Source organism: Vanessa cardui, chromosome 11, assembly GCF_905220365.1.
Source record: "Vanessa cardui chromosome 11, ilVanCard2.1, whole genome shotgun sequence".
Taxonomy (NCBI): Eukaryota; Metazoa; Arthropoda; class Insecta; order Lepidoptera; family Nymphalidae; genus Vanessa; species Vanessa cardui.
This window is the reverse complement of record NC_061133.1, coordinates 9239961-9259917: the sequence shown is the minus strand read 5'-3', so window position 1 is coordinate 9259917 and position 19957 is coordinate 9239961. Positions and strand designations below refer to the sequence as shown.

General features: G+C 33.1%; 1 protein-coding gene across 6 annotated transcripts in view; it reads left to right on the top strand.

Annotated features, from left to right (window-relative positions):
- The first annotated feature begins 5621 nt into the window (after positions 1-5621).
- Positions 5622-19957, top strand: part of LOC124533899 (NAD(+) hydrolase sarm1) — a 78952-nt gene continuing 64616 nt past the window's right edge. For 2 of the 6 annotated variants that reach the window (XM_047109467.1, XM_047109465.1), the window contains exons 1-2: positions 5622-6550; positions 6922-7133. In XM_047109467.1, the coding sequence (XP_046965423.1) occupies positions 6022-6550; positions 6922-7133 (741 nt within the window). In that variant the 5' untranslated portion in view covers positions 5622-6021. Of the gene's footprint in view, positions 6551-6921; positions 7134-12314; positions 13039-19957 lie in introns of those variants that run through there. The other 4 variants (XM_047109466.1, XM_047109469.1, XM_047109470.1 and 1 more) reach the window with 4 other exon arrangements.

The window sequence follows — 19957 nt, the reverse complement described above, 5'->3', positions numbered from 1 at the left end:
CGTCAATAATTAATTCAGTTCGGCATCGAGACATTACCACTGAATCTAAAGGATGGAGTAAAAAGGGTTCACTAAAAGGATGAAAGGTTGGCTAGAGAAAGGCGTCTGATTGCATGCAACATGAAATACTGGTACTGCGGAGTTTGAAGACAACAACAGAAGGCCGCATTAAATGTTTTGTTTTGATCACGTGTTGAGTCGTCGAAATCAGACGGATGCTGTTCTATTGTTGGTTCAAGTCTCTTCTTCCTTTATTTAATTGGCTTTCTATATTTAATTTTTTATAAAGTACGAAATAGCGTCGTAGGTACGCTGTTAACACTTTTTGAATATGTAAATAAATATGTATATTAATATGTAGCATTAGATATGAGCATTACTCTCTCTGTGATAATACATTGATTGATTCATATCAATGATTTACTCGTACATATATACATATCTTACACACACCTCGCCCATAACTTACTCATATACATTAAACTTACAAAAATCCAAACGTATTTAATAACTTCAGTTGTAAAACTAATGTATCTATTTCTAAAAAATGGAAACGTCATAAACAAAGGCACATTTTTGGTCAAAATATAAGAACGATACATCTGGTAATAAATATCAATGAAATACCTTCTAAAAGACAAAAATCTCAGAAGGCAAATGGGCCCCAAGGACAGTATTGCTAAGTCGCATTACACCTAGTTGATCCACCCTTGTCCCGCCGTTACCAAAATCTATGAAAATATATCTTCAACATGTGTTGTTACGTTTAAGTTTACTGACAATCTGATATAGACCATTCTTTAAGGACAAATATGAATAAGAGGAAAATCCGTCATTAGTCAACAAAAATGATAATTCTCAATTCATCCTGTTCTTGAACAAATAATTTGTTATTAAGAAACAAATGGATGTAAGAAGACTGATCACATCGAAGTAAAATAAAATACGGAGGTTCTAGTTTCCAAAAATATTCTTACTAAAAAAACGAAAAATAATAATCAAACTCTTAAAAAATTAGACGATATTAACGTTACTAATGAGTTAATTTGGACATAATATTTATTTCGTGTTAATAATTAAGTGTATTATAACCTGTTAATGTCACGGGTCTTTTGCATAATGTGTTACATGCAGTTTTTAACACATATATATTAAAAAAAGGATAATTACTGCGCCTATTAACGCCATCTCTGGACAGGATTACTTATTATGTACTAAGCCACGCTTAACGCCATCTAGTGTTAATAAAATGCAAATTTAATTATCTTATTACATAGTTTCGGTCTTATAATATAGATGTCTCTATATAAAACTTATTTAATTGAAAAAAAAAAGAGTAGTAGCGATATGCACTACGTAATCAACTGGTTTAAATAACCTTTGATACAATAAAAATATTTATATAGGTAAGGTTACAATATCATTTAGTTAAATAAAATCGTATATTAAACTTTCAGCACGTTTTCGTAATGTTTTCAAAATCAAAATAAACTGCATTCAAGTGGGCTTTTACAAGAACTTTTGAATCGTCAATTAATAATTAAGTGAAACTACCACCCGATTCGGAAAGTAGATTCTACCGAGAAGAACCGGCAAGAAACTCAGTAGTTACTCTTTTTCAACATTTAAAAAATACAAAGTCATGTTAGTTAATACAATTATTTAAATTAATATATTGTCTATGTCCTTTCTACGAGAGAGGTCTATTAAAATAAACCAATTCAGTGAATGAATGAAAAAGATGGTTGTATAGAGCCGGTCAGAAAAATGACGATTTCTGAAAGTTGTTAATTGAATGGCTTATAAAAGGATATTGACAAATAAAATAAATAGATTTAAAAATAATCAAATTTTGCTTTGATCATATTTGTTGTCCATTTAATAGTTTATATAAAAATTAAAAAATTGTTTTGGATGGTGTAATGATGATGGTACTTATATTTAAATTAAAATTGAAACAAAAAATCAAGGATATTTTTTGTTTAAATTATTTGAATTTCGTGTAAACGGAGCCCTCATTATTATGCGTATTTGCGCAATAATGGCAACATTTTTTTATTGAATAAATCAAAAAGTGTCCTTTGTTTTTGCCATAACATAAAACTGACATAAAACTTCATTATGGAAATTGTAATCTGTCTAACAGTCTTCGAACGTGATTAAGCAATAAAAATTTAACCACACAAAACTTTCGAATATTACTACTCGTAAATTAAATTGATTCAATCGTAAAATATTCTTAATGAATTAATTGATCACCATAGCACAGATGTATTCTGTAACAATAAACTCAAAACTCACCGCAGAACACGATTATAAAACGTTGATGTGATATGCAACATGGACTAAAATCTATAGAACACACGTATCAAAATGGCGTATCAGTGTAAGTTATTTGTTATCACTTCAGGAGTATGAATCGATGTGAATTCTTACAGAGGAACTATGTAACAGTTGCAGTTTAAATCCATGAAACTAGTATATTGTAAAATTTAACAAATCATAATAAAGTAAAAAGTAAAGTAACAGCCTGTAAAATTCCCACTGCTGGGATAAAGCCTCCTCTTCCATTAGGGAGAGGGCTTGGAACATATTCCACCACGCTGTTCCAATGCGGGTTGGTGGAATGTGGCAGAATTTCAATGAAATTAGACACATGCAGGTTTCCTCACGATGTTTTCCTTCACCGCCGAGAACGAGATGAATTGTAAACACAAATTAAGCACATATACATAGTGGTGCTTGCCTGGATTTGAACCCGCAATCATAATTTAAGATGCACGCGTTCTAACCACTGGGCCATCTCAGCTCTCTCAAATCATAATAATCAATACATATTATTAAACAAAGTCCTACCTATATACAGACAGACAGAAGCACCGACCGCTATGTAGGTTTTTGTGTTAATAACTTAAAGTACAACAATTGTTAAACATGTCGAAAAAATATAAATTAAGGGTAATAATATTTAAAAAAAACCTTCGACCACCCGTGTGAAGCCGAGACGGGCCGCTAATAGTAACTAATAGTTGTATCCTTATCCTATTATCCTTTACTTCCTGAGCTTTGTAATCCCCTCTGAGAGTTCCACCTACTCATTAGAAATTCCACTGCCAAATAGCTATATTTAATACTGTTCCAGATTGAATGGTGACTGAGCCAGCTACAAGGAATATACCATGTTAGGTCACAAGGTTGGTGGCAATTTTTGATGGATACTTACTACCACTTGACCCATCCATCACCAACATAAAAATGGTGGGTCTATTAAGGATAGTCAACAAACGAAGTTGCTGATTTGTAAAACAAATATTAGTATTTTAATTTGTAATTAAATATATCTACAAACACTAGACATCTTCTGTGCAAAGAAGTCTCTGTCTTCTACCGTTCCGACCGTGTGTACACCGGTTTTCATGGGTACGCCACTCCGAGGTTACGAGTTGGATTCCACTCGAAGTCGTTGTACAAAAATAAATTCGTTTTCTTTGTTGCCTTGAGCCTAGGTGATTGTAGTACCATCATTTAACTTCTACACAAGTGCTTTAGCTACTTACATTGGGATCAGAGTAATGTATGTACGTAGGTAACATTGTCGAATATTTATTATATATTTATTTATATATCCTAATAAAACTCAGTAAAAAAATTCAATGTTTAATCGGGGAATAAAAATATATAGACAAAATTTCATAAAATATATTTAAATTTAACCTTTGGTGCTACGTGCAGATCGTGTCCGTATCTGTAGCGGGCTATTACAATCCAATGCTAATCTGGTAATATCTGAAACGTTCGTAAATTCCAAATCCTCGTTATTCAGTATCAATTAAATATAATAATAAGGGCATTCAGTGAATCGACTACACCAGCAAGTTTTAATTTTGCATAAAAAATAGTAATATATTTTTAATTTAAACACCTGAGACTCTAATATGATTTATTATAAAAACCCGAGACTCATTGTGTTTGTATTGCTTATAGACCGGGAGATGATGACACAAAATATTTGGTCATTTGTATGGCGGTTCTTCAGGGGTCTAATTACGAAAAGGCAAAGAGGAAAATGATGGTCATAGCGCTCGCACCGGCGGCCCAATCGCGTGGGCGTTAATCGAACGCGTCGGAAAAATAACGAGTGTCGAATGATTTGTTACCAAATATTTTGTTTCATCATACCGGGAGATGATATCTATTACTTTCTATGTTTATCTATCTTATGTAAATAAATATAATAGCATTAACTTTCAACCTTGATTTGCAAGTCATCGCTGATCCGTTGAACTGGAAATAGCGCAAGAATGGATCACTTACCTGCGGTCTATCTGTTCGCAATAATTTTTGGGAGACTACTGGAACTGATCCGAAATCTGCACATCACGGACTCACATCATTTGCATACAGTTGAGTAGAAGTAGAAGTGAACTATGTAAGCTGTATTTTTGGTAATAATTATAACATCATCATCAGCCCGTTTTTGTCCACTGCTGGACATAGGCCTCTCCAAGTGCACGCCACTGTAGTTTTTCGGCTACTCGCATCCAGCTCCTGCATGCCGCCTTGCGTATATCGTCTCTCCACCGAGCCTGAGGACGTCCTACACTACGTTTGCCGAGACGCGGTCTCCACTCTAGAACACGTTTTCCCCAACGGTTGTCGGTTCCACGACAAATATGACCAGCCCACTGCCACTTCAGCTTACTAATCCGGTGGGCTATGTCGATGACTTTTGTAATAATTATATACATAACTGTTAATTTCGTTTTTTTTTATTGCTAGTTCCTTGTAATGTTGCGTGTTTACACTTCATCTATGGCGCTTTATTTAATCAACAATCATACGATCTTAATTGATTTCAATGCATCTTTGAAAGAATTACGGTTATTGCTCCAATATGACAAATAACATTTGTATGCAACTCACAATGTTTGATTTAGTTATTTCCACAATATAAGATCCTATGCTCTGGCGTAATATGTCGACCTTTGTGTTTCAGAAGAAGAAAACTGGCTCAGGCTGCCATACTGACTGTTATATGTAATCTGGAAAGACTTTCTTTGGGAAATAGATTAAAGGAAATTAAAAAAGTGACTGTGGCTTCTAATCAACGTGATAATGTAAAAATATAAAAGACTTTTGTCGAATTTGTTACTTAAATTAACTAATTACGATACAATACGATATTATAAAATAAGCAACACGTTGCGGGTTTATAATTGTTTTTTTGGACAACTCCGAGCAAACATCCAAAACTATTTAAATGCAAAATAAAAAAAAAGTTTATTTAAGTTTGTGTAACTTAGAAGATAACATGATACTACGTAGAAGAAAACACACCTTGAAAATTAAATGATCGCCTCCAGGCCATTTGAAATCGAAATATTTTAAACGGCCACTTAGTATAAATTGAACGATTAACTCTTTTATTTTACTGTTAATTATTGAAGCTTTAAAGAAAACAAATATTGGACAGAATAGAAATTGGTGAGACATGAATTTTGTAATGACACTGGCTCGTTAATGAATGACGGTTATTACAAGAGACCGGAAAAGAGAAAGTTGTCTACCTCCTGAGCTTAACCTACGCTTCTTCGTAGCGTAACGTAAGCTCCGTCATTGAACAACGACGCCGTAAGCTGAAAAGCACGCGTGTGCCGCTAATTGCAAAATTAAAAATATAAATGAATTTATTAACCGCGTATTACATCGCTAATTTAATATTATTCAAAACGTGAGTGGTCGATTACCATACGAACTATATCAATGACCTGCGTGGGCTAAAATCTTTTAGACTAATCAAATTTCAATGTGGAGCAACAGTGTTTGTAAATCAGTCGTGATCGCCAGTGCTTATCATATTATATATCACCTGGCTGCACCCGGCCTTGCTATTCGATATAGTAATTCAATCATTACGAAGTAGACACGCGCATGGTACGGTAAAATTACATTCGGACTATTCCCAGAGCAGTTGGACGGAGGTTCCATAGAGATAAACACGTCTCAAGTCGTCGTACTGTGATGCGTCGGAAGGAGCTTCCTCTAGCTCAAAGCGGACGAGGCAGAGGTTTAATAGCAACCAGAGCGAATCAACAGCAGCACAGGATGCAAGGGATTAAAAGTCAACTACCGAGAAGCTACTCCTCACCCGCTCCACAAAATGAGACCAGTCCCCGGAGTAGTCAAAGTAAAAGTGCAGTCATGAGGAGTTTTTCGTCACCCGAACCTAAACCGTCGAGTAGCAGACGAAATTCCGAATCATTTTATAGACCAGACTCGCGTGGCTCGAAGAGCGAACTGGATTCTGATTTGGAACACTTCGAACAATTTGAAGATTGCTTAATCGATATTGATGCGGAGGCTGACGAAGTATACGGGCATTATCAGAGAAGCCCAGAGAGAGAGAGACCTAAGCGAGTGGTCACAACGCTTCTTCCCGGCAGTGGCCTTCAGAAAATTACAATTAGACCAATTTGTTCTAACGCAGCCCAAGGTCAAACCGTTCAAGAAGCTCCTAAAACGACGAAAAGAGATAAGTCCGAAAATAAAAGTAAGTACATTAACTTTGTAATTTCAATAATTCTTAATATATCGGTTAAGGTTACTAAGCAAAACTCGTTTATTGAGCCTACGCGAATGAAATAGTATTATAATTTAAATAACTTGCGTGGGTAAGTTCATGGATTTTACAAGGTTATTATAGTATTGTAGTGGCAGGAAATAAATACGACTTTAATATTATATAATATAATTTACATAACAAAGCCATTATGATTAAAAAAAAAATAACAAACAATTTAAGTTCTTACAGAGATTTATATTTTAAATCTTTTGTGATTCTATTTAAATTTTTTCCTCGCTTCCTTTTCATTTCAAGATTTATTCGATGTTTTAAACTAATTACTCTATACATTTTTCCAGAAATTTCTCGTCTGAACTTTCGTCCTCTTATCTTGAAAATGCCAACTCCAAATATCCTTCATTCCGACTCGGAGCACTCCATAGGCATCGAGGAGTTGCAATCATCACCGCAGCTGGAACTGGAAGTATTAGAACTGAACAGAGAATTTGATAAGGGAGAGGAACACTTAAACAAAGATGTCGCAATAGCGGTTTCGGAAAGTGACACTGAGGTTAGTAATATAATCTTAATCAATTACTTCTAGAATACAGCTAGTCAGCTGCATTGCAGAAAGTAAGTAAAGTAACAGCCCGTAAATTTCCCACTGCTAGGATAAGTTCTCCCATTCCATTAAAGAGAGGGTTCGAAACATATTCCACCACGCTGTTCCAATGCCGGTTGGTGGAATGCACATGTGGCAGAATTTCGATGAAATTAGACACATGCAGGTTTCCTCACGATGTTTTCCTTCACCGCCGAGCACGAGATGAATTATAAATACAAATTAAGCACATATATACAGTGGTGCTTGCCTGAGTTTGAACCCGCAATCATCGGTTAAGATGCACGTGTTCTAACCACTGGGCCATCTCTCACACTCTCTTCCCCCTTTCCCCTTCTTCTTAATTTCATAATATGATAGTAATTTACAATTGAATTTATAATATATATCCTTAATAATAAAAAAAAAACGTACGCTTTTGTATATTTTATTACGAATACCGTGTTCCAGGAAGGATGTATTAATTTTGCAAAGTCGGAAGTAAGATGGTACAAGTTTACTTGATGAAACTAATTAAAGTATACTCACCAAACAGTATCATTAGTTAATTGACTAACTTTTCTAACCGTCGGAACATCTTATTTTATACCAAACGGAAGCGTCTGTTGCATTGCTAGTTAGTAATGATGAGTTAGGGAAATGGTTTATCTTCACTCTTAAATTATGTCAGATTTACCAGCATATTTAATTCTTTGATCTCCATTTGCAACTTTTGTCGTGTTCTAGACGCTAAATTTCCGGAATAATTTCAGAATCAAGTTAATTAGTTAGTTCAAAACGCCCACTGGCGCGTCTGAAATCTCTGGTTCCATGCGATTTGTCATAATTACGTTTATAACGCGAAGTAGCTGTCAGACGAGCGAAACGATGCTCGGTCACGCCAGTCAGAGGTCTACGGAAACTGTAAATCTAGTTAACGAGTGATGCGTTGTTATTGACACCATTTGAGATGACGTATCCATGGCATGACCTGTTTTTTAAAGGTATAACGATTGTAAGTGCGTTTTACTTATTAGTGTTATATGCTTAATTAATTCGGTTCTTTATGTAACGTTTATAATGAAACGTTTCTGGCGCAATAGCGAGTACTTTCCTCATTCTAGCTACGTTTTATTAATAATTAATTAAATTAAGTGGTTCCATTAAATTCGTCTATCTTGCAGACTGATGACAGTTACTTTTTTAGTTTATTTTTAGTTTTAGTTTATTGTTTACTATTAGTAAACAATTCTGACTAAAAATAATAGAATATTTACATGTTTAAATAATTCTATGAAAAAATAACTGTTTTGTTTCCTGTTACATACCTATATTTAAATAATTGAAATTATTCTTATATTCAGGACTATTAAAAAAAGTAATAAGTTAAACCTTTCGAATTATCATATTTTGTAAAGCATTTTTAATTAAATTTCAACTGAAAATTTCCATTGTGGTAAGACAGTGTATTCAAGAGTTTTTATCTTTTGCTTTTATTTCATTTTAAACAAACGCATCGCGTAGATACTGTAAATGGCCCACCTGGAAACGAAGGCATTCGTTCAATAGAAGAAAACGGAATTTTATAAATTTATTATTTTATTTATTTCATAAATTTTAAAATTCGAATCTCCAAAAATTTTACCACTTTCCTTTTAATCTCGTTCGCTGGTAGCAAGGTTTTTCGTAATTAAATTGTTAATACGAAATGACATAATTTTAATTCATTCTTGGACCATTTTTGAATAAAATTCGAACACAGGTAATAACACCTTTTTTAATAGTAACCATAGCAAAGGCATATTTGATTGATATAGTTTTTAAATAATGCTTAGTTAAACATTATAAAAGTCTTTTAAATGGCTCGGGGCACAAACCGCAAGCGTCAATTAAGATTCATTATTCTATCTTGGTTTTTAATAAAAAGATAAGGAAAATTCGTATAATTTTCATTAAAGTTTAAAATTATCATATATCTTGATAAGAAAGCCAGTAAGTTGAATACAGAAAGTTGTTCTTTTCACGTTGTGTCGGCGTGAAAGGCGTCGATACGTTAAAAGTCCGCGTGGCCCGGTTTCCTGGCCATCAAAGGTTGCGACACACGTACCCAAATAACCGAAGTTTAAATTTAACGAAATTTTATCTGAAGTTTTAAATTTATTCTTATGTATTCCTATTAAATTTCAGCCGCCCACTATTATTATGTAAACCAAAAGAGTTAATTTTTTTGTTATCTTAGAATGCTTACTTGCTTGCTTGGGTAGGTCATATATGGAATCACCGAATATTTGTATTTGTATTGTGTTCCTTTGGAAGTATGAATTAAATGACTAATTACAGACATAAGGGACCCTATACCCTGATATATTTCATACACTACCAATATCTATGATCGGTGATGACCACTTACCATCAGGAGGCGGAATGCCAGTGTCAATTACGTCAATATTCCTGATTTTTTATGGTATAGGTTGGCGATCGAACATATGGACCACCTGATGGTCAGTGGTTACCATCACCCATAGACAATGAAGCTGTAAGAAATATTAACTATTCCTTACATCATGTGCCACCAACCTTGGGAACTGAGATGTTATGTCCCTTATGCTTATAGTTACACGGCAAGTGTAACTACAAGCATAAGGGACATAACATCTTCCGTTTAAACCGGAACACGACAATATTGAGTACTGTTATTTGGCGGTAGAATAACTGATGAGTGGGTGGTGAGACGGGCTTGCACAAAGCCCTACCACCAAAACTTGGGTTACTTACTATATTTACGTAGTGTAAAACATATTTGCGTCCCGTTTTCTGTGTCTGAGATCTTATTAATAAGCAAAGAATTGTATTTTAATTTTTAATAATAAAAATTTTAGGAAAATAGCAGTTTATTATTTATTTTTGTATGTGTTCTACATTCTATAAGTTGTATATTATACCTGCGTGAGGTACGGGTAGCTAGTATTCTATAAATGAAACAAGAAACAAATGAACACACAAACCTTCTTAATACATATATCCAAACCTCTCCTATCAGTTAAGTGATAATCTAGCTAGTCAGATCCCATCCCCAGAATCCCAGATTCAAATTTTGGGTAGATAGAGTAAAATATTGCGCCATTTTTCTGTCATAAAATTAGAAGTCAGGAGTTAGGGAATTGGTAGAGATATACTCTCGTTTCTTGGATATTGATGTGTTTTATTATAAAGTTTTAAAGTGCAAGTATTTGCGCTGAGAATTGTGTACTGCATTATCATGATAAAAGTTCGCCTGTTAATTTGATTTGAGAAATTTTGAGAACTGAATTGAGTACGGCCAGACCGTGGAAGTCTCAAAATCAGTTTGAAATACTTTAAACCTATAATAATCCTAACATTAAAGGCATGACTTTATAAATTGTCCAAGACTATCTCTCAGAGTAGCAACGACGTGCGTAATTGGACAAATGACATACGCAAAATATTACATAAAAAAATGTTGAATAAAAGTTACGCTACGCACTCAAGAAAGGTCGATCAAATGATGATATAATGTTGAAAGATTAAGAATGAGTAGATAAATTGTTCAATACATCGAAAGCGTTTAATTAAATCAGACAAACAAAATAAAATACAAAAAAAAATTTTTCTAATAATTGTAAAACAATTTAAATAACATATTTATAACAAATGGCTTTTCCTAATTATAGTTATTATAATTGTATTATTGAATTTTTTTTCTTTATTAATAATACAATTACATAAGTTTTTGTACGATTAGAGTACGAAAAATAACTTTTTTCAAATGTAATATACATATACACATATGTATTGTTCTATATTGTTTTGCGTGTGTGTGATTTATTTACTTTTTTAAAAAACATTGTTAAGATTATTTTCGTTTATATAGAATAGCAATCAATAATCAATATGGCTGCGTCTCTTATCGTTATTGCACTGAGGGTAGTAAAAACGTAATTGCTATTTATCAGTGACCAAGCCAACGCAATATTAATTTCAAATAGATGACTACAATGACGTAAAACGAATGAAACATACAAAACTTCATACAAGAATTTATTAATAAAAAATGTGGAACTCAGGTAGAGTTAGATATTTTTTTGATACTATAAAATTCATTCTCAAATTTTCCAATGTAAATTGGGACTATATAGGGCGGGTCGGTTTTCCATTGATAGCCAGTATAAAGAAAGCAGTTCACTTCATATCATATGCTACGGAGTCGCTTACGCATGTATACTCTACAAGTTTTATTACAATTTGTTTAGGAATAATAGAGTGATTTTTTAATGTACAACACTATTTAAAATAAACCGTCTCAGTGTTTAAAATTTGTTCAAATCCTAGCTTTGACGAAAATAATGAAATACACAATTAAAAACTGTTTTATTTCTTGGAATAATTATATGCATGATTCGAATTTTATTTTAGACACGAAACAATAAAATACCTGTGTACAGTTATCGAGAATGCTTTTATTTTTAATGTAAAGCAAAAATTAATTAAATGGGGCTTCAAAATTATGATGGGGCTCGTGCATGACAGGTTTGTGATTAGGATGATTCGTTACAGACTAATTATAGTCAGAGACATTCGCTTGTACACAATAAACAAATATATATTTGATACGTGATGATATACATTGTTTACTAGAGCTACAGTGCTGGTATATAGGTAACAGTTTAATGTAGGTAATCGTTGACAAATGGTTTCGTTTCTTAATTTGAATTTCCGATACTGATATTATTACATCAAATTGATCATCATTATAATTATTCGTTTCCCTCTAGCGTGGATAAGTCAGCGTATTGAATTTACAACTCGATGCATAGCGGAACCACGTGGTCGCGTTACTATATAACTACGATCTGTCATCGCCAGTCTCGGAGCGTCTGATAACGCGCACGGCACGACCGCACTAAAACAAAACATTGCGCGTTGTTTACAATGAAAATAAATTGTATAAAATAATAGTTATATTATACGTGCCGAGTTGATACTCTATGCATCGCACGATTTAATTAAATGCATAACGACCGTAAATATCGTGTCGCCATTGGTTACTTCGCCGTTCCCGTGGTAGCTAAACGTAAACATTGCGTGATCGATAACAGTATCGGGTAGCGACTCGGCCGCAGTTGACGAGGAAGGTGTTGAGGTTTCGCTCGTTGCTACACTGAGCCTTCTCGACGGAGCGGTTCGTGACGACGGGTGCCCAGGAGGAATAATGAGTACGCCTTGACCTTGCGGTGCGGGGGCCGAGGCGCGCGATGACGCCAGCGCGGCCGGCACGCGTAAACGTTTTGGCTTTCGGGTGCGATCCTTCGTGGACGCCATCCGCGTAATCGGCGGTCAGCGCGAATCCAAAGTTTGCGTCAAAAATACCGGGGCGGGTGGGCGCCACGACGCCGGGGACTCACGAGCTCATTCCGCGAGCCGGCGCCGACGCCGACGCGCCTCGAACGACCGACCGACCGAGCCCACTCCCGCCGACCGAGCAACCGCGACATGCTCACACCTCGACATGGGTAATGTGCAGTGCTGCGCTAGCGACCGTCTTCACGAAGGCAAGACGCCCAAGAAACCGAAGAACAAGAAGAAAAACAAGAAAAAACAGAAAGAAAACAGTGAAAAGACTAACGGTGTCGGAGGTGGTAAAGTAAACGAGAGTGTGTACACAGTACCGAAAGTGGCAGATGACAACTGTGAGAGAGCTGCGCTTCAGGCTGCGCAGGCGCAGGCAACTCCTGATGATCCCGTTAAAAAATCCCAGGAATCGTTAAATATGACACAGCCTACCGATACAAATTCTGTCAAAAGTGAGACACGAAACGAAACCATGGCAGCGGCGCGGGAACGCTTCTTTGGTCAGGTATATAAATAATAAAGTAATTCTTGCATAATACAGTTACGTTTCAGTGAATAAACCAAAATTATAGACCAAGTTCGTTTCAAAACGATTCAATACACTTATCATAGCGGAACAAATCCGACCGTCTCACAGAGGCCGATCTGTTTTACATCATTTAATGTTGCTCTCTTAACTCATGATAATGACTTTTAAAATATACCCCATATCTTTGTTTTATCTCGAGAGTTTTACCCGACGTCAGCAAAACAGATGTTTGTTACGTATTTAATAAACGATCGCAGTACAAGCTATAAGTACCTATTGAAACATAACGTAGTCTCATGTAATTACGTCGATAAAAGTCAAAAGACATTTGTACATATGCAAATGTCAATGTTTACTTCGGAACGTGTCGTTGTAAGTTGATTCGAGCAACTTGTGAATATCAATATAATCGATTTTTGAATCGAAATATCGATTTCACGACGATTTTTAACGTTTGTACTCGTGTTATGATGTTTGTGTAGTGGTTATTTTGTTATTTATTAACTTGTTAAAATATTTAGCCATTAGACAGGTTTTCCGTGATGATCTAACATGCATTGATTAGTTGTCAAGGATGCCATTCTGACCTCTCCTCGTACCTTGAAGTAAATGTCTAAAATTCATCCGATCTTCTGTATAATAAGACGTATATAATGTAAAATGAATAATGCCTCAAAGTGGGCTCAAAAATTTATTTATTAAATTACAAAATAGTTTTTATATTTTTAATTTTTTCTAAAAACTTTTTAATTTTAGTAGTGTTGAAAAAAGAATAAATATAATGAAAATTGTACGTATTAATCAATGGTGGATAACAATGTCTCTGGAACATATCGGAATCTTCAAACCTGATACTTGAGTGATATGTTTACAAATTAACACAGCGGATTGATCTCTTTAGGATAGGGATGCATTCAGACGTATTATTTGTTAAGGCTGAAATAAATATTAATCTTAAGTGCGTGAAGTGGATTTGTTGATTAAGAAATAATATAAAAGTAATCATTTCCTTTTAATTGAATTTATTGAGTTCTATAAACCAAAATTGAGAAACATGTCAAGTTTCCGATTTAACTGAAACATCGTCAGTCAATATGCAAGCAAATTACTGTTGGATTATTTTCAAGTCAACTTTTATTTTATTTCTTATTAATTCATCCTTCCATAGTTATGTAAAAATTTGCATGAAAATCTAGTAAGATTCACCAAAAACTGAATTTGAATTTCAAACTGACTAATAGTTAAAAAAAACCTATACAAAAAATTAAAAATTTCCAAAATGGATTTATTTAAAAAAAAAACTATTCATAGTGTTTATTTTTCAGCATAATCAATTTCACCTTATGACTTCAAATTATTTATAAAATAAAAATAAATAATAATAAAAATAACAATTAATAGACAATTTATAACAATGACATAGTAAAATCGACGTGGAATAGATATCCAAACACGTCAAATATATTTTTATCTATTTATTATTTTCGCGACAATGTCGTAGAAAACAGTTGGCATAGAGCAGCGATTGTGTAACAACAGAAAATAGTTATCCTCGCATGTACGAGCGACTATTCAGCTATCAATCTTATTTAACACTGTCAACAGAATCATCCTAAGTGTGTTCACAGAAACATCGAAAATATTATCGATTTTTTTCCCTTCAGTACATCACTATCCAAGCGTAATTATCTTGCAAAATCACGAGATACTTTGTACTAACGTTATGAATGCAAAATTAGACGTCTACATGTTTCGTTCATGGCTAACTGTTGAATCTATTTTAATGAAATTTCGTTCGATGCAATTGTACCAATTACCTAGGTAAGTTTTACAGAACTTCCAATAGGGATTGAACTACTCATTATAGAGCTAAATGCCATTAATGCGTCAATAATTATATTAATAGATGCAATGTCATGAGTAACGTGTATATTTATCTAATAAATCATCAAAAAAAAAAAAAAATCTCAGTACCGACCAAATGATTATATTCCGAGTAAATTACAAATAAGATTTCAAAAATAGTTCGGGATTGTCATATAAAAATAGCACGTGGGCTGAATCTTTGACATTCGTAAAACGGAGTCACTGGAGAGGAGTTAGTCAGTGGTTGAGTCAGCGGGAAAAGTGACCGGCTTCCGATTATACTCGTTTTTGGATCAGATCCAGCCGATTCCTGAAATAAACGCGATTCCGAGTTGGTGTGAGATTTTACACTCGAGTGTTTGTTCCGAATACGTATTATACGTTTTGTTGCCCTATTGACTTAAATGTTTATTGCGTTCGAGTACTTTATGGTCTTTCTAATTTCTAATTAAATGCATATATATTTATGACACAGATTATTCTCATCACCTAACTAAGACGACAAGACTGTACTCTTTAGTTGTCTCTGTTAACATTAATTATTGCATGTTAAATAAACGTATAAAACCTTATAAATGTAATAATAGTCGTTGCTATTATAGATTATTCATAAAAAATAGAATAAATATATAATACTTATTTCAAAAATCTGATCTGTCTCTAGTGAATCATTGAAAACTGATTTGCAAAGCGAAGTAAAGTATTTTAATACACTACACAATAATTTAGGATACATAATGTGGAATCAAAATTATTATAAATATTACTATAATTGTTGTTTGTTCATATATTGATATAGTTTTGAAAAAACAAAACTGATCTCAAAATACAATTCACGTTGATTACGCGTTACTGCATCTAAAATAAATTTTATCTCTTAATCAAATGGGAACACAGACGATGATGAGCAGAACAAAACATAAACAATAAAATTTTAAAGTGTTCTGATTTTTGTCGGCTATATCGAAATGGAATGGCTATTAAACAAAGCACATGCGATTGTTAATAGAACTCAATACGTATTTATTTAAAATAAGATTCTTAATTTAAATGATATCTTCCAATGTTTCAATAAAATAGTACAAATGTATTTCTTTTATCGTTAAAAGTTTCTTGATTGACATGGGCTGGCTATAAGTTGCATATTTTTTTATATTTTTAATTTTATTTTCGGAGATAATATAGTCCGGCCGCTTTCCAAGTCACCGTTGCCTAAACGATAACAAAAAAAAAACAAAAACAGTGTATCGAAGATTTGTTGATCTCAAAAAGAAAAACAATGACAGAAACTATCTCTTACAGATACGTCATATCAAACCAAAATATACTTTAATCGTGTGGAAGTGAACGAGTACTTTCGTATCTTTACAAAAAGTTTTCAAACAAATTGGAAATTATAAGCGATAACTTTATTTAAATCGGGGTAGATTAGCGACACAAATTACTTATTAATATGAGAATTATCTATAATTCAAATTAAATTGTACGCTTTGCAATTGAGACGAGTAAATATAGAGATAATACAAGACATTTAATTAATTTCGCGAAGCGAGGTAACGCGATCGCGGCCAGCTGTCAAACTAAAAACTGCTACTGAGAAAAGAAAAATCGAATAACTTTTTAATGACCTAACTTTGTATCTGTGACACGGGATCTTCAACCTTATAGCTATATAGACATTGACATATATTTAATAATAAATAACTAATTTCCATCCGTTGTTCATTTAAACTTTAAGATACATATTTCTTCGGATAAAATTCTACGTGTTGCTATTTCTGTAACACTTTGTATCTGTTTAGGAAACTGACGTCATGTGGTAAAGTAAAATGTATTTTACGTATAATAAAGTATCTTTCAAATAAAACCACTCTTTAGAATTTATTACGGAACACGTTTTATACCTTTTTATTTATTTAGATTCAATTAGAATATATTTATTACCCAAAACATTTCGTAGGAAAGGCTCAAACGGTATCTGGTATACATTAACTGTTTTACGGCTTTGTATGTGATTTTGTGATTCACTTAAAAAATAGTACAAACCTGTACGTTGAAATGCATAGTGTTTTATGTTTTTATATATTAAAATGTTGATTCGATGTTTTCTCTTTAGAAATAATAATTTCTAAAATGTTTAACGCTCTGTATAACAGTATGTTTTGATTTTCGCATAGAACAATTCCGTATTTAGTGGTCATTGAAAATTGGAATTGAAAATTTATTTTAGGTATGCTTAGGCCCAGGTCATTTATTATTTTTATTTTACCTTCGTTATCTGGGCTATTAAGGCATATATGAATAAATAAACAAACGAATGCTTTATTTTGATAGAATACTAACAAACCTCGCTATTAAGCATTACATTATTACACATATCAGCTGTCTCTCGCGGTTTCGCTTGTGTTTTAAGGGTTGATCGACAGACGACCAATTGAAGTTTTATCAAATTCCGTTCAGTGCTTGGCCATGAAAGCGTTACAAATAGAGTTAATTTCGCATTTATAATAGTAGTATAGAGTATAGATATATATATCATAGTATTTATCGAATACGAGAAAAAAGATGCCCTTCTATTTTGTAAAATTTTAAATAATATTTAACATCTTGATGTTCATTTATTAATTGATAAATAATATATTTAATCAGAGACGGAAATGCATAACCAATTAAAGAAGGAAATTTCCTTTCAAATTTAATCTATCCATTGATAAGAAATTAGTTTTTAATATTCCAAGTCTAAATTAGTTAATTCAGTTTGCGGTTAACCGCATCATATTTCTCAACAGTTATGAGTTAAATGAATTTAAATTGTATTCAAAAATCTGTAAATGGAAAACCGTTACCGAAATAAAACGATCAATATAATAGTTTTAATACTTAAACTCGATTCGAAACGAAGGTTTTTCGAAGTACCGATAGCAACGTAGCTTCATTACATAGTATAAATAAATAAGTCGCTTTTTCTGTCCCTATATCCCTATGTATGATTAAATGTTTAAAACTACGCATCGGATTTTGATGCGGTTTTTTTTAATAGTGATTCGAGAAGATTTTTTAAATATGGACGTGGACAATTTAGTAAAGAAACACTGATAATTTTGGAAGTTTCTACTGTGATATCATATCATTGCACCCGTGTGAAGCCAGGCGGGTCGTAAAAAATAATTTAACAATATTACCAATTGCAAATTTATATTACCAATATTACCAATTGGTATTCTTATTCTCGTTGCAAGATAAATAACTTTTTCAATATACAGTGTAATACTTTGTTTTAAAGGTACAAGTTGCTAAACAAAATTTAAATTCATGTGAATGAAATGGAACTCTGCGTCATAGCGTCGTTTCTCTAAGTGGGTTTACTCCGCAAATATCTTGTCGCTCGGAACGATGTATTGCTTAACAAGACAATACGCTTTGTTTTTCTAGTATATAATTTAAATGCTTGGAAATAAGTTAATTTTGAAAAGATTTATTCGAAACTGTCCCATTCATTTTAGCTGTTAGTTGTATATTATGTATCTTCATATCATAACTTATTGTATTTTATTTTGTAATACAGTAAGTCTTGATATAAAATCACGACTGCAATGTTAGCTTCTTTCGAGTGAAATTCGGCCGATTTTAGTCACGGCTGACCAAATAACTAAGCACCACAAATCATATTTATTTATTTATTGTAAAAGTTACTACATACTAATTACCAATCTTATTTTACTTTCGAAATTTTGAATTGAATATCGTAGAATTATCAAGTTTTAGACCAATAGTAATCGCGTCAATTTATCGGGCCGGACGTCAAACAATTTTTTTTTCATCATGATAAAATAACTTTTTAATAAGGAGCATACAAGAATAATTTTACGTGATTATATTTAATGAAAATCTACCACTGGTTACAAATTTATATTATGCCTAGTTACTATTTCTACGTACATATTTAATGAAAGTTAAAGTTAGTATATATATATATAGTTAACTATGGTATAGGTTGGCGGACGAGCGTATGGGCCACCTGATGGTTAGTGGTCACTATCACCCATAGACAATAACGCTGTGAGAAATACTAACTATTCCTTACATCGTCACTGCGCGACCAACCTTGAGAACTAAGATGTTATGTCCCTTGTGCCTGTAGTTACACTGTCTCACTCACCCTTCAAACCGGAACACAACAATACTGAGTACTGTTGTTTGGCGGCAGAATAACTGATAAGTGGGTGGTACCTATCCAGACGGGCGTATATATTCTACTATGAAACCTATAGAAGCGATTGTTTTTTTAATATAAGTAATACAATACTTACATAATATTCAGACAGCCAAACACCTGTTTTGTTACTAAAATATAAAACGTATAATATATACATTTTAAAAAATATAATGTAAATGAAATACATACAACGAAAACAATATCATTTCAAATTTCTCCAATTTTAAAACAAATGAAAAACGTTAATTTAAAAAAAATTGTAATCGAGATAATTACATTTTTTTATCTTAAAATGATTTGAAAATTCCCGCTCGAGTAGTTAGCCTATTGACCTTTATAAACGTGGCGAACACATCTCGGTAAATAACTTAAATGGATCCGGATTATAGCGCCTTTTATTGCGTTATCTTAATATTATATCGAATATTTAACAGTACAAATTGTGTGAAGACGTAGCTGATAACTTGTTATACAAAATTCTCACCGTACGTAACGAATTGAAGGTCAATTGGAGTGCTAAACGACAATACAAACACACTCAGCACTGTGATACTTCACGTTTCGCTAATTTAAATAAGAATTTAGATAATATAACAAACATTTAATACTCGAGACGACATTTAAGCCTATATATGTATATATACTAGTGACTCGCCCCGGCGTCACACGGGTACTTGATATATATCGTTATATAATGACCAAATTACATAAAATCATTATAAATCGTAGACCATATGTCATTCTGATGTATAACCTATATTACTGTAAAATTTCACCCAAATCCGTTCAGTAGTTTTTTCGTGAAAGACTAAA